At 37.5% G+C, this 17012-nt stretch overlaps 3 protein-coding genes across 3 annotated transcripts in view; 1 reads left to right on the forward strand and 2 right to left on the reverse strand.

Moving 5' to 3' along the window:
- The window catches only part of LOC101891791 (transcription factor sem-2), an 89863-nt gene extending 76840 nt beyond the window's left edge, over nucleotides 1-13023 (reverse strand). The window contains exons 1-2 of the mRNA XM_059120752.1: nucleotides 12884-13023; nucleotides 12426-12730 (exon numbers count right to left, since the gene is read on the reverse strand). The gene's annotated coding sequence lies outside the window, so the exon portion shown is untranslated. The remainder of the gene's footprint in view (nucleotides 1-12425; nucleotides 12731-12883) is intronic.
- LOC101901235 (uncharacterized) overlaps nucleotides 1-17012 on the forward strand; it is a 187548-nt gene that overhangs the window by 148382 nt on the left and 22154 nt on the right. The gene's annotated exons all lie outside the window — the stretch shown is intronic.
- LOC131801799 (SOX domain-containing protein dichaete-like) lies at nucleotides 10286-12197 on the reverse strand. Its single transcript, XM_059120757.1, has one exon. The coding sequence runs from the start codon at nucleotides 11825-11827 to the stop codon at nucleotides 10631-10633; it is 1197 nt and encodes a 398-aa protein (XP_058976740.1). The 5' UTR covers nucleotides 11828-12197; the 3' UTR covers nucleotides 10286-10630.

Below are 17012 nucleotides of genomic sequence, written 5' to 3' on the forward strand. Positions count from 1 at the left end.
TCTTAAGTGAGTAATTTATTTGTCTTTTAAGTGTCATATATCACTCATATGTATATTCATTTAGGAGTCTTTTTTGAGTCCCCTTTGTCTTAAATTCGAGTCATTTATGAGTCTTATATGCGTGTTTACGATTCTACGAATCACGTACGTGATTTCTAAATATTCGGATGTACCGTAAAAAATAATTTAATTATTTATGTTCATATAAAAATTTATTTAAAATAAAAATAATTGATTATAATTTGTACTGTAATATCAATAAATGCAATTGTAAAAAATATAGTAAAAAATTAAATAAGAAAATGAAAAAAAGGAAAAAAAAACGAAAAATCAAAAAATAAAAAAATAGAAACTGCAATCGGAGCCGTTTTCTTTTTGTAGCGCGGTCTCTAGCGTTAACAAAATGTTTTTGTAGGCTTGTGATCATATCCTTGTCGTTGTTTGAGTATTTGAGATGACACATATCTGAAATAAAATATGTACAAGTCTGCCCATTTTACTAATTCTTTATATACGTGTTAAAAAGACAAACTTACTTTTGATTACTGTAAATAAATAACACTTCTCTGCACTCAGATTTACCCTGTCCTCTTCCAGCTGAATTGGCAGGCTAATTTATCGGTTTTTGCAATAAACTCTTTCTGGAAATAGATTATCAAAAAAATATATAAGTATTAATAGTTTATAAAGTAGTGAATTAATCAATCAAATGCCCAATTTTCTATACTTACAAATCAAGTTCTGTCTCATTTTGCTTCACCAATTCACATTTCTGGACATTTTCTTTATTTTCCTCATATTCAGTTTACTTCTTTTTTGCCTCTTTTTTGTCATAGTTTTTATTTTAGCCTTTTCTATTTTTATAATTTAACTTGCTGACATTTTCTTTATAAAAATTAATAAATAAACAAAGAGATAAACGTACACTTTTTCATATTTTTTTCACTTTTCAATATTATACACTTTTGCTGTTGACGCCTCCATGCACTTTTTATAAATGAACAGTAATTCAACTTTTTGATAGTCAGTCAAGAAACAAAATGACCCTTGCATAACAAGGGTCATTTATGCACTTATCTGTGCAAAATATGATCAAAAAATACACAATTTTGATCACTTTTCAAACAGCTGCCAGATCTTTTTAAGACTAATCATTTTTCAATCTCTAGATGATCGCAATATGATAATAAATAACGGAAAAATGGTCACATTTTGCACATCTTAATGAATGATTTGCGATTCCCCTACATTTTGTTGTTGTATATTAAACTGATCTCTTTTCACTCATTAGATAGAGTCATTTTTGAGTCGCTTTTCGATCATACAAGTCAGTTAATCATTTTTTGGTCACCAAAAGGACTCGAAGAAGACTCACCAAAGTGATTTTTTCAAAAACAATCTTCCAAATGCTAGCTGGGTTATAACAAGCTTCGCACTAATAAGTTACATTAAGGTATTTTAGATTAAGATACATAGAATTCTATTCATTAAAATTAATTTTAATTTCAAGTTAAATTTAATCAACTTTTGTACGACATTTCGAAATCTACAGGTTGAGCGGAAACGTGGTTACTTCGGCAACGTTACGTCTGGAATCGAAGTTGGGCATATGTTAATGATTGAAGCAGTCAGAAACGCTGAACACAATCTACACAGCCGAACAGATAACAAAAAAGAAAAACAACAGCTTCTATGCCCGATACTTGAAAACATTGCTATGAAAACAATAGGAAATATGTTACAAATCAACCAAAACTACAAATAATGGACCCTAATGACTGATCAGCAACAACAACTGGAATGAAACCAACAACAACGCCAACAATGGTGCGACTTTTGAATGAAAACGAACAAAACGCTAAAAACAAACGATCTCCAAGTCAATGAAGTGCAAATACTCGTTATTGTTCGCAAATGGTGAGGAGCGCCCAGTGTAAAAAGATCGCTCCTCACCATTTGCGAGCAGGGCAAGCAAGTAATTAAACGCTACAACAGAGCAAACAAATAGGGTAGCAGCAGCAGCAGCATTGCTGATACACTCACTCAACTCTGCTGCCAATCATTGTGGCTAAAATTGCATGATCGCATTCCTTTTGTACTTTCCATGGAATGAAAAGCGATTTCCCAAACTATCAACTAAAACGCATCGAAAAGACAATGGAATTCGGCCGTTCCATTGTTTGGCAGCGTTTAAATCAACTCGAAACTGTGTCAAAACAAACTATTAATGGCATGGAATCGGGCTGGGTGTTTGTTTCGCCGAGTGTACACATGTATGTGAGTGTGTATCTCTGTTTGCGTGTGTGCGAATGCGATCAATTTTACATTCAAACAAACAAATGGTTTACAGATATCAGAGGCACAATAACTATTATCGAACACAAAGACTCTAATTTGGTAGATCTCTCAATGTTTCCGGTCCATTGTTCACAAGCTGCTCTGCTAGCCGACATAAAGCTGATGCCTGGACCCGCCAGCAAATAGCGTTGCATTTTCCGCAGTCAGCTTAACAATCAAAGACATGAAAATTAATTGGCGTGGCTGCAGCATCCACTCGATTAGAGTGGCCTCTTCGATACGACCGAATTACATGACGTGATTACAACCAACATTGGCACTTCGTCCCTCGCTGATGCTCCATTTTGGGAGTCGTAAACGGTTTATTCACTCAGTGTCTACGACCATAACCATATCGGGATCCCATCCTAGAAACTCTAAACGGGCCTTTGTTCAAAGCGTTAATTGGACGTTCTAATGCACTCCCAGCCTAAGTAAATGAGTACAGTTGGCAAGCGGAGTCGCCATGCGTCGCCGTGAGAAGTGATTCGCTGAGTAGCACCTGATTTACATATGAAATAGATTGTCAAAACAGACTTGGTCTGGCTGGCTACTGCGTCTGTTGTCGATGGGATCGAATGCTCGATCTGCGACTATTGTAAATAGCGTAAAACAATGTTTACCATCGTTTAGAAGATAGGCTCGAAACTGTCATCCACTCCGATATGCCCTTCTGACAATGACCAATATTTGGACAGCTCATTCCGTGATCTGAACAGTGGCCAAAAAACAGTAGTGACAAAGCATCGCTTCCAATTCAATGGGGCGAACAATCGTATCGTTGCTGGGTGGTGTTAATTTGTTGCTCAACCTTTGTTTAGGAGATAGCAATGTACTGGCATAAGTAAATAAACACCGGCAAGTGCAAGTACCACGACAGCGCTCACATGTAATCTTAGGTGTGTGGGTGTGTTGGTGTGTGTGTGTGTATGTGTGTGAGTTTGTTAGTTAGTTTGTTTGTTTTTGTGCACATGTAAATTGGTGCAGTCAATTGCATCGGTCAGAATTTACACAGTTGCGACGGAGGTGTCTTCGGTTATATGTATGTATTCCGCATATAAGGGCCTCTGTCCAAACTTATCTGGCGACAATGCATGGCGTCATCTCGTAATGCACGTTAATTAAGTCGGTGTGTCAATAAACTCACTCCAGGCCAACTGACAGACAAATTATAAGTGCCCCATGATCCGCGGGGAACAGCATTGTCATCGATTTCAGACTAAGGTGTCCCTTTGTCAAAATGCATTTTTGACTGAATAGTGTGGGTCGAATATTCCTTTGCGAAGTCATCTTTCTACATTTAGTGGAACATTCATGGCTTATAAGATCTCTGGAATGTCCTTGAAGAGCTGTTTTTAGGTGTGTTCGATGAATAACTTGTACAGATTAATAGTAAATGTTGATCGATACCCGAAAAGTCCAATAAATGAGAGTCAGTGAGGAGAGCAACAGCTCTTACTGGGAATTTTTTTAAGATGGACATTTTTCTAAGTAAGAAATATTAAGAGAATTTGGAAATAGCTTAATATCTTAATTATATTTCAGATATTAAGTACTCAACATAGTATTATCAGAGGTGCTCAAAACCGTGTTCTAGAACATGAACAGAAAAAAGAGATAATTTAAGAGAAAATTAAAATTCTGTTTTTCTTTATATTTTACGATTCAATTTAATTATTTTTAACGTGAATGTTTGCCTAAATAATTTATAAAGCAAATGGATAAAAAATATTTGTATAAATAATGACATAACCCTTTTTTGTTCTTGATTTAAATAAGCAAAGATAAATTTGACTGAAAAGAGATATTTCTTTTTGAGCACCCCTGGTAAATCTATCTTTTTCTTCTATTAAACCCAATGTTTGAATGTGCGTTATTATGTTGAAATTTCCTAGAGGCTCCCTTTAGGACCCTTCTTTAAAACCATGTTTCCAATCTAATGAACGTATTGATTCAAGAATTAATTAATTTAAAACCAAGTACAATAATGAAGCCGGGGAGATTCATATTATTTGGTATGGAAATCTATGACAATTGTCATCGTAGTCCTAATGGGTTAGATGGGTAGAAGAAGACCATCCTTTATTTAAATTGATGTTTCCAACAATTTAAGAGGGTATCTCATTTGTTTAGCGAAACATCTGTTTTCTTGCTGGACTTGACTGTACGGAGACGTGAAGGAGACATTTTTCTTAGTGCAACTTATCATGAGATGCTCGTCATGAGCCTCTTCTACTATGTGGTTAGCATAGAAAAGTAATCATTTCTTATTTAGTGTTAAGCCCCACTCAGAAAGTGAAAATAAACGCTGATTCTAATCGACGCAATCCAGTATTTCGATTAGCTTGGGTCATTGTTGTCAAGTGTCGTGACAATTTGTTGTGCCCTAATTACACTAACGTTTGCGCATATTGCATGCACAGGCACAAATAGCTTCTGGTCTGCTTTGTCTGTGGCAACGATTTCGCTATCATCAAAACCTTTCACTCGATTTCATACAATGCACCTGATGGGAGTTCCTCCAGATAGATAAATTGCCTAACACAAAAAACCTAGCTCTTCGTATGGCAAGCATGAAGGTCCACTGCTTCAAATGTGTGCGAAAAGTAGGATGTTGATTATTGCTTGCTCTCTGAACTACGGCTTATTGAAAATCCCTACCAAACCTCCAATAGTATTTAAAAAATCGTTTCGAAAATTTTCAAAACTTTGACTGCTCACTATCTTAAAGTTTTCAATATCTTCTTCATTTCATTGCGACATGCAACCCCCTTCTTGCCTAGAAGCATTGTTTGCAAGCAGTCCGCTGGAAAATGAAACATGTCTGGAGGTCTAAGTGATGGATAGGCAATAGAACTTTAGAGCATTCATCATCGACACCAAATTCAAACATATTGCATAAAGCGAAAGTGTTTATGTGACTCCAATTTACCGCCGTGTGGCCCCTTAACCTTGAGAGGGACATCTACCTCCTACTAGTGTCTTCTACATTTGCACACATCTACTCCTGTTTTTTGTTTATCAATATGAGAATTGGCTTTCTGAGAAGGAAAAACATTTTTCCAAAAAGCCATCAGTTGAGTTTGGAAAATATTTATGCATCCATCGGAATACAGGGGCAGTGTGCAGCGAAACAATGCCATTCATTGGCCAATATTGATTGTTGTCGGAGAACATTTGACAGTCGATCCAGGGAAAGATGCTAGTATGTTGTTTATATGAATATAGATAATTTTGACATTTGTCGTCAACATACATATTCGTGAGAGGAGAATGACAACGGCGGGTGCGCGGGCGATAGCGCATTGGAAGCGACAGCCACACAGATACACATATAAAGCGCTTGTTTTCTATTTCGAATGTTATTTGTGGAGCGATTGTTTGGACAGATGTTTTTCTTTTATTGCCCGACTCGGAGCTTAGTGCAGTTAACAATGAAGAGTCAATAAAAATTAGTTGGAATGGGTAAATGACGATGCCACAGACAGCGTTTCTCTACTCTGGACGATTTTATAATAGTGAGCTGAAGAGGGTAACGCTTTAAGAGTGGGAATTTAATGTTTAGAGTGTCCAGTGCATATTTGGTAGCCCTCTGTCCTTCCTCCATTAGGTTGAGATACTCTGTGGTCACAGTATTCAAAGCCTCATACTTTTATTTCCGAAGAAAATCCTTCGCCATGCAACCAGAGAGGAGAAGATGGTAACACAAACAAAAACAGAAAAGCTCAACGCACAAACAGAAATAAATCGCTGCAAAGCAAATCGTTTAATTACTTGTTTGTTTAGTTATTTTGTTGTTATTGGTGGTGGCGGTGTTCGTTTGGTGCTTTTGTGCCTGGCTTTTGTCTTAGCCACGGATGTATGTAGGTTTACCCATTCGAACTTTCATGGCATACGTGTCGATGATCCCCCAATAACAATAAAACGCACAAAGAAAACAAAAATTAAATGATGAGGTCCATTATTTACTAATTTATCGGGCATTGTGCTGGGAAAATGAGTTTTCTCCACCACTTTGCTCTCCATGCTGCTCGATTGTGCTTCAGGCACCTCTAGCACACAAAAAACGCCGAGCTTCAAGCACAGCTCAGCTGAGCCGACAGACAGATCTAAAGAAATCAAAACAATAGACACAGAATATCATTAATGAATGTTCCGAATCTCCTAATAGAGCAATCATAGTCGAAATAATTGAAAGTCATTGTGGTCTTCGTCGGAAACGAATCGCATACGCATCTCAGCAAGGTGTCGATCTCTTTGCACAGAATCCCCAGTGTTTGTTTGGCGGGGTAACTAACTTAAATGCACTACTAAATGACGAATTGCAGGAGGCGTGGCTAGCTATCTACCATAACCCATAACTCATAACTCGAATGAATTACTTTGCTTTATTAATTGCTGTCCTTAAAAGGGAGTATCAGTCTCCAGCCACAGAACTAGTTAGCTAGGAGAGATTGTCATTACTGCATTCCGGCCACATTTCATTTCTGACTACCGGACCCCAGCCCTAAAAAATGATTATTGCTTCCGCTGCTGTGTGCTTGGCTCGGCGCACAGCACGTTCAGAGATGACAGTCGAAAGTTGTTACCACATTCAAATCTGTTATCCGCCACGCTTTATTGATATTTAGAAAGTAGCTTCCTTTGGCTTACGCCGACCCGCCCATCAACCGCCACTGAACCAGTGCCATTGTCACTGTCACTGCTGCCCGCCAGCAACAGTATCTTTTGCGACAACAACTAATGTGAATCACAAGGGTTTCCACAACATTCAAAGGCCATGTCAGACACCAAAACACTTGGCTAACTACTCGCGAATGTAATTTGTTTCCGCTGTGACCTCTGCGGGGGCCCGCTGCGATACAAAGCATCTGCATCCAGCACGAGGGTATGTGAGACGGCGAGTCCGTAACATATGAATTATTGCCAAAGAATCGCATCATCTCGCCCTTGCTTTCGCTGAGCAAGAGTAGCGGCCATAACAAAAGTCCTGGTCAAGGGTTAGTGCTTTGAGCTGTTGCAGCCGAACAAAGACGTGGATACATGCGTTCTTCTATCTGAAGGCTGCGCTTGTGTTCCAACTACGTCCTGCATCCAGACGCATAGCAACTACAGCGACACGCTGCCTAGAAGCACGGCGAGTACTTGAAGATGAATTAGCGATTTGCATAAATTTGTCATAATTTCATGTTAATTTGATTTAATTAGATTTTTAACACTGCCACCTCCCTCGGCAGCTGCCAAACCACCACACACTCATAAATAATCCTTACAATGGAGGACTGCCAGGTTTAATGCATTCATACCCAGTGTTCCACTCGTTTATGAATTTTTAATTAATCACGTCGTTTTTAATGCGCAGCTACCCCTCCGCCACTTCGATGGGGCGCTCAAAGAAAGCCAAACAAACGAACAAAACAATTGCTGGCACTTGTAGACGCAGCTCGTTGTGGAAAGTGTTGTTGACAAAAACATCAACGTAAAAAGGCGAAACGGAAAGAGCAAATCTCATCATTATTGGTGCAATGTATTCCAGGCGAGCGATGTTGTACAACACCTAATTACATGTGTACATACATATCTGCAATCCATTTCACGTCGCCACTTGCGAAGTCGGGGCGGATAAATTACAACGGGAGTAGTTATTAATATTATCCCTTTCACACCTGAGGCCAAATCCAACGTAGGGTGCTTTGAAAATGGCAGCCATTTTCGGCCCGGCTGGTCCAGCTTCCCTCTGAAATGGTAAATGTAAAGACATTTTCGGATTTTTTTTTCTTAAAATGAATTATTCTCATTTGTGCACCGGTGAACTTGCACTCGTTTTTAACACGGCTACTTGATTTGACTTCTAAGTTACCAAGCAATCTGTAAGAGAATCCACATGCCCAATACTTGAACAAATCTGTCAAAACTCAATGGGGCGTAAAAGGGGCCTGGTTAAGGGTAAATTTCGTTTCGACACTATCGTAAGTTAGTTTTAATTAGGAAAGAATAACTAAAACTTACAATCGAATCGGCAACCTGAATTTGCTTTCTAAGCCAAATCTTAGGCACTTCACTTTCAGTCAAATTTTATTAGCTTCTCGCGTTAACAACACTAATGTTCGTCTTATTAGTTACTTTCAGCCAAAGCGGTGGTGTTTTCTTACGATGTCTGAAAGTCATCCATCCTTCCATTCATCCATCCACAAATAAACACACCCTAACCCCCATTTGACTTTTTCTTCAAGTGGTGCCATAAATTAATTCAGGCCCAAGCAGGACACAACCACCGAGACTAATGTCACCATTGCCGGCCCCACCTCCGCTGCCAACGTTGCTAAACTAACACTCTATTCTGTCGCATCGTCCTTTTGGAAACCGTTAAACACACCGAGCTTTGTGGCGTAAACAAGTCGCTTCCAACTCAGTTGAAAACCAAGGAACAAACGCACAGCCAAACAGACATAAACGCATGGTTCACAAATGAGTGCTAAACACACAAAGTCCAACAAGAGGGTGTTTTTGTAGCAATTCCGTTTTCTGCCTTTATGGTCCTTATTATCCGACATACGCTCACACAAACACAAGTACTGAGTGGTGGTTAATTCGAAACATATTTCAAAGCTCGTTTCTCTTAATTGATGGAGTAATTGGCATTAATGTCATTGTAGCGTCATAATGCAACTACTTCAATGGCTCTCAAGCGGCTGACTGCTCTGGTTGATCGTTGACAGTTTTCGTGAGCCCCCATCCTAAATGCGGCCAATCATAGTTCGACGGGGTCTGGCCTGAATCATCTCAGCGACAGGACAAATTAAGGACAACCATACAAATTATATACACATATTCTTAAGCAGCGAAAAATTCGATGTTGATATAGCCATGTCCATCAGTTATAATCACTCGATATACCAAAAGTCAAGTTTTCAATAAGTTTTGTATACAAAGGTATATATTTTTTTTTGTTTGCACCGTATTTTGTTATTTCAACCAAATAGCGCGTTATTTAAGGTAGGCCTTCTCAACCCAAACTGAGTGTAATGTTTCATTAATGGTTCTTAGAGTGAAAGAAATCTGATTAACACACATTTTCTGTAACTTTTCCCCGTAATTTTCTGGAAGCAAATGCTGATAAATTCAAAATGTACAAACATAAGTGCTAAATTGTTTTCAAGATGTCGCAGTGCCTCTCATATATGTGCTGCTATTTTTGTTTAAAAACTCAGATAAGCATGTCATCCTCATGACAGTTGTAATTCATTTATATTTAAGGTTTATTTGTTGTCGGATTCGGTGGCTATGGATGTCCGATATAATACGCTCAGTCTTACTTACGCTCCTATTTAACAAGCCGTCGCAAAAACCACAACACAGGAACTTTCACCTTATTGGTTTATTTTTTTAATTTCAATGCAAGTGGTTGGTCACTTGGTTCGAATATAAATTCGAAAAAAATACTTAAAATGCAATTTATTTTCCCCTTAAGGAAATATTGGGTGGAAAACTGGGACTACATTCAACACACTAATTTAGGAAAAAATACTCTCAATTGTGGACCCACGAACTTCTGCTCTTTAGTCCAGTCAATAAGAGATGTATGAAATTGCACAAATTTCCTCAAGCTAATATTTGGTGGAGGCATAATCTGTAAGGTCCTTTTTGTAGAGAATCCAAAGCTTAACGGGTTTAAAAACTTTTAAGTGTCGACCTTTGGCCCCAAAATAATCTCTTTTTTTTGCCAAAAATCAAATGGATTTTTTTAAAACGTTATACCTTTGTAGCGGCAAATCCAAATGATATCTTCACGATGCGGTTTTATCTTAAATTCGTTGTGCATAGTAATAGCTATGGTGGAAAATTTTTAAATGAACTCGTGTTTGATATTTGAAGAACAATTTTTCGCTCAGTGACGGTAACAATACTTACTTCGAAAATACATATTATAATATCGAAAGATGTTCAATTGAATGTGTACTTGTTTTTGTTTTTTATTTAGTTAAATAATACTTTTTAAATTGGAAGTTTCAATAATTGTTTTTCACTATGTACAATTTTTTTCTTGAATTATGATGTATGAATATGCGATAATACATTTTGTTAGTATATAATTAAAAAGAGAAAAACAAAACAACAAACAATACTCACAATACTTAAAACTATACATATATATATGCTATTGACGACGTACATACATACACTTATATATTTAATACTAATAATAAAAATAATTTACAATGGAGATTCGTCATTATTCGGTTATGCTGCCGAGAGATGCTGAGGAGTGTCATCGTAGGTGGGGTCTTCAGATTCAGTATAATACTGGAACTGGTCTCCGCAGCGCATTGTCCATGTGTCCCTCCAAGCCGTTGGGGGTGGATGTACCGGGTGAGGAGCCGGGCGATGATGTTGACGACGAATTGTAGAGGCCGGCGGCGGCATTAGCAGAATGGGCTGCATAAAGGGAGGGTGCGGACATGCCGGAATAAATGCCCGAGTAGAAGCTACTCAAAGTTGTGGGTGGCAGCTGAGCATTTTTTTGGGCTTCCAGGACACTGTGCGATTGATTTGTAGCAGCTGCTGCGGCAGCTGCCTGTGACTGGTGCAGTTTGGAGAGTGCCAGTGGATCGAAACCGCCAAAGTAGGGAACGGGGTAGGCCTGATCCAAGTGGTGTGACGGAGCAAAGTAAGGTAATTGATGGAATGGATTATATGAGCCGGAACCTGGATTCGCATTGGATGCTAGTTTCTGCTGTGTGTTCACCTGCATTTGAAGTGCGCCTTGGGGACCAGCTGTTAATGGATTTTTGGGTTTGCGACGGGGACGATACTTGTAGTCGGGGTGTTCCTTCATGTGTAGGGCCCGCAACCTTTTTGCCTCATCGATGAATGGTCGTTTCTCAGATTCGGCAAGTAGCTTCCATTCAGCTCCCAGGCGCTTTGATATTTCAGAATTATGCATTTTAGGATTATCTTTGGCAATTTGTCGCCTCTGTAATCTGGACCAAACCATGAACGCGTTCATGGGTCGCTTGATGTGGCCTTCCTGTCCGGGAGAAGTGGCGATGTTGTGGCCAATATTGTTATTGCCACTGTGTAATCCATGGTTTCCACCAATCGATCCTTGACTGCCGATACTTCCGGCAGACCCAATCGACGAATTAGGGGAGAGGGTGTGCTGACTCACCGTATTTTGCATATGATTTAAACTGTTGCCCAAACTGATACCATGATGGTTATTATTCTGCCCATTCATATGTCCCATGCTAGCTGTTCCCATGATCGGGTTGCCATTGCTAGCGCTGTGTCCGCCTACGGGAGAGCCGCCCATGGCTGCAGAAATAGCCGCCAAGCTGCTACTTTGGGACAGGTGCATAACTCGCTTAATGTCCATGTCGGTGGGGCTAATGGTACTTTGTGGGGCATAATCGCCCGGAGTAGGAATGTCCAATCCTTGACCTCCCAGATGAAATCCGTAATTCGGGTGTGACGATAGAGCAGCCATCATTTGGTTCTTCGCAGCTCTTCACCGAATAATTGGGACACTCGCCAACTAAATGCTTTCTTACTATCAGTGATCGACTTCGACAATATTCACTTTGCTATTCGTGTTAATTATTATTTGCTCACTTTGTCTTCTGTTTTATTCTTAGCTTTTTTCTCTTATTTATTTTGTGCTTTATTGTATTGTATTTCTAGACAACACACTTTCACTACTTCCCTTCACGACTTCTGTTCAAATCAAGAGCTATTCAACAACTGATAAACATAAAAATTCTAACGACCGACACGATTCGAACCGAATATGCCGAGTATGTTTTATGCTTCGCCATGTTTCTCTTTCTGTGGCATCGCTGAATACATGGCTGAATGTAGAGAGAGAGGGAAAGAGCAAGAATCACTCTCCGCGTTTCACGACATCGAAGCAACCCATAGCCCTACACATTAAGTCAGGTCAGACATGTGTATTGTGCCATATATACGTGTGCCTGTGTGTGTGTGTGTGTGGGTATCTAGCCCCTAGATGAGTGGTCGATGCAAACTGTGTTACCACCTTCGAGTAACGGGTGCGAGCGAGACTGCACTAGTTCGCCGGTCTCACTTACCTGTACTGCACAGAGTCTCGCTCATTGTTGCCATTGATGCGATAGTGTGTCTTTTTTTCTCTTGTGTCCTTTGTTGCTCATTGTGTGTGTTGTTCGTTGGTGTTGTGTCATTGTGTCATCATCATTGAGAGGTGTGTTCCTACACAAAGCGTGAATGCGCTGAATGCTGCTATGCTTGTTGTTCTGTTGTTTGAAGAAAGAGTAAACTGGCATTGAGTTCTTGTCCCATTGTTGTGTTCATTATGGCCAGATTTGCTTCCCATACTCCACACAAATGAATGGGGAAGCCAGGAATTAAAACGTTTCTAAAATTAAACATTTCTCTTTTTGTTTTATTTATATTTGATTATTGTTGCTAACTATTATTGTGAGGAACAATTGTATATCATAATAATCATGCACATGCCGCACTTAACGTATGTACGTACATTTGTATGTATGCAAACACAAGTACATACCTGAATAGGTGGTACCTATTAACACGCTCAGTCTGCAGGCTCAACGTTTTTTGTGAAACGGATAGAATTTGTGGTCCCCATGCATTCCATTTTTCTAATAAATAAATCCGTACTTTGGAAATTCAAGTGTGCGAAAACGCCAAATTCGATTCATATACCACTCTGAAAAGTTTAGCTAGTGTCCTGTCATGGAATCGTGCTGACCACTAAAGTGAAAAGGGATCCAGAGGAAGTTATAACCAGTGAAATACCCATTATTAAATTGAATTTTGTGAACAAGGTTTAATTGATTTTAGGACTCCTCCCCGCCGCTTTCCATTTTTTTTTTCAAATAATGCATTTGAAGTGTTTTGCAATGCATTATTGCCTAAATTATATATTTTTTCTTTACTTAGGCACGTGCACTCTGTTAGAATTATTTTCTGACTCTATTTTCAATTTCCCAAGCTTTATATATAATCTATAATTTGTAAACAAAATTGGTGCTAATTTATTGTAAGGAATTATATTATTCAAGGATCAAAAACACAGATACTTTTCTAAAATTGTCTAAACTTCTATACCAGTCATATATATATAATTATCAATGAGACGTATTTGATGATATGTATCGTTTGTATAATTAACAATAACACTTGTGTATTTTGTTAGTAAATAGGCCCCAGTTTCTCCAGGTTTCCGTTCAGACCCCGCATTGTAGTACCTTCCGATATTCTGTATTCTGACAATTCTGACGAGAAAATGAGATGCATTTTCTACGGAATTGTTTTAAACTCGGTACTTAGAGCTCTTAAAAGGTTCTTCCCTCTGAGCCAGAAAATTGTTCGTGATTTCAAATAGCCTCCATATAACGTCAACTCTCTATATTCGATATTCTGATAATGTTAGCCACATTTTCTAAAAGAAATTTTTAAATTCGTTTAGTAGAGTACCTTCCGTGCCAGATCCCATATAGCGGTGAATACTTCGGAATACTCGATATTTTGGTGGTTCCTGTCACATTTTTCAACAAAACTGCTTTCTATTAGATATTTGAAACTCGCAGTAGATAACAGCCTCTGTAGCAGGAAACCGTCAGAGTAGATTCTAGCCTTTAATCAAATTACATTTACAACAGGACCGCCATCTTTATGATATTTTGAAGACTTTTATTGCAAAATTTAACCGATTCCACTGACAAAATGGGACTGCTCTCTTGGTGGAGGATATTAAAAGTTCGGTGCGGCCGTTATTGTTAATTATACAAACGATACATATCTTCAAATACGTCTCATTGATAATTGAATATATATGACTGGTATAGAAGTTTAGACAATTTTAGAAAAGTATCTTTGTTTTTGATCCTTGAATAATATAATTCCTTACAATAAATTAGCACATGAAGACTTTTATTGCAAAATTTAACCGATTCCACTGACAAAATGGAACTGCTCTCTTGGTGGAGGATATTAAAAGTTCGGTGTTTCCACTTATTCATTCTTTCGCCATTCTGAGTTGAATTTTTAAATTATGATAAAGTTAACTTATTCAGATTTGAAATTTTGTTTAGTTTTCGAAATAATAAAAAATAGATAATATTTTTTTAATAAAGATTGGACATTGTTAATGTACTTTGTAGTTTTTAAATATGTCAAACCTCTGCCAAATTTAAGACAGCAGTTATTCTATAGCCGGCAATTCTTCCATACTCACTTTTAAAGTTGAAGGAATTTCATTTTTTAAACGTGCCTTATTGTGTATAAGCTCTCCAAAATATTTTAATAGGGTAAGTGTACCAGTAGTCGGCACTTTTAGGATTTTCGCGTTTTTAATCGCTCACAATTCTGAGTGGAACTTTTCAATTATTACAAAGTTTATTTATTCAGGTTCGAAATTTTGTATAGTTTTTGCAATAATAAATAAAGTTTTAATAATTTTTTATTAAATTTCATAAATGTTGTAGTTTTATTAAAACAATGCTTTTTTGCCAGTAGTCGGCACCATTTGCCAATTGTCGGTATGGCATGTTCCAACAGTCGGCATACCAATTTTTTTGTAGGAATAATTAATAATAATAATAAATTAATTCAATAAAATATAATATTTTTGTTTAGTTAAACTGATTCGACGTCTGTATTGTACTTTTCTTAAGAATATGGATTGTTGAGGACCTTCACAGACAAAAATTTAATTTTTATTAGAATAAATCATCTTTTCTTAGCGAAATTGTACACAACGATAGCTGACAATATATCTGAAGTAAACAAAATACATTTAGTTATAAAAGTTTCATTTATTTGGGCTTAAAAATAAAAAGTGCCGACTACTGGGACATGCCGAACTTAGGCACACTTACCCTATTTGAGTTGCACAGAGGTTGTACACAAAAGTTGTATCGTTTGTGACCGAAACACACAATTTGAGTACTCTCCAAGTTGTACAACCAGTTGTATCGTATGTGGCTTGTTAATTAATAATACTACTTGCTAATTAATAATATTTTATATATGAAGCATTTTTTACAAATTTTGGCCACTTACAATGTCCAAATGACATGTTCTCTACCCACATGACGACTTTGATAATTTTCTTAGATTTTTGTGTTCCAGAAGGCAATATCAGAAAAATTGCCTGATTAAAAAAATATTATTTTCTAAAAAGTTACAGTGACTGACAGGTGCTTAATATGGTAAAAATTTGTTAATTTCAACATTGTTAAGAGTCTTTCAAATATGACGTCTAAACTAATATTTTCTTAAGAAGATGCATTGCCTCGCTCGTGCAGAAAGGCCCTCACTAACAGAAATGTCAATTTCAATGGAATAAATAATCTTTTTCCCCAAATTTACAACACCTCACCAAATGTAGTGTCGCGAGATATATTCAAAATGTATTTTGCAATATATGTACTCAAGATTTGTCGTCATCTCCAATCAGATGGGTTTTAGGTTAATTGTTTTAATTATTTTCAATTTTATGCAAATTCAATGGAATTTTTGTATTGCAAACCTAAAAACATTACATTCCCTAAAAAATCTTTCAAAGAAACGATCCCAATAATAAGTTGTTTATTTTATTTTTGGAAAGTACTCATTGTGTGAATTATAAATCGGGCCATGTTGACTTATAACATGTTCTCCGCATATAACAGTCGCACTGAATCCCTTTCATCTATTGAGATAATTTACATTGAAACACGGGAAGAATGTAGGAAGATATGTGCTATGGTAATGTCAAAAGAAGGACAGCATTGAGCAAAGACCGCCTCGTCCCACACACACATACATATTTTTTTGTACCTCGATATATTTTGGGGACCAGTGGTGGAGCAAACAAATTACGCTGACAATGTATTTATTCCGTTGAGCTGCTGCATGTTGGCGCTCTTGCTGAATACCAATGGCTGAACTTTTGTTTCATTTGTAGTTACCTCTGGTGTTTCCATTCACCGTTCGTCGTGATATTGTGTTGCTTATTGCCATTGGCGTTGCAAGTGTGCGAACAAGTATCTCTGCTTGCTGTTCTACTATTGAGCCAATCACAATGGATCTCTAGTGTGGAAGCTTTTGTTGCCATTGTTTGTGCGCAAAAGCTATGATATGTTTTTATGTACTGGCGGTAAGACTGGAAACTAACAGTGAGGGACACAATGTTGTATGACATTTTAAAAGGCCAGACAATGAAAGGGTTAACCTGCCTTATGAAGATTTATCTGAAGTACAAGTAATGGATATAAGAATTCTATTCCAAATCCAGATGGTTGATATGGGCTATGACTGAAAGCCAAAATGATAACTAACTTACCAACGAATTTAGTTGGAAGTTAATATTTGCATATCGATATTAATAACAATATGGATATTTCAAATTGTTTCTAAAGGGAATTAAAACAAGAAAAGTATGTTTCAAGCTATTTTTAAAGTTGATCCACGTTTTAGTATTTTAGTACATTCAGGCCACATTTCTGCCCACAAACAAACATTTCTGCTTTGTATTGTTTATACTTAGTCTTTTTATCATCAGGAAGGAGTATTTACTCCCCTTATACGTTACCGCTCTATTGCACATATTTTGAAGGGTTTTAACCTTTATTTTAACCGATTTGGATATACTGGGCAATTAAGTGAGTAGACGACCTCCCAATTTTATA

This window comes from Musca domestica, unplaced genomic scaffold (genome assembly GCF_030504385.1).
Source record: "Musca domestica strain aabys unplaced genomic scaffold, Musca_domestica.polishedcontigs.V.1.1 172, whole genome shotgun sequence".
NCBI classification, from domain to species: Eukaryota; Metazoa; Arthropoda; class Insecta; order Diptera; family Muscidae; genus Musca; species Musca domestica.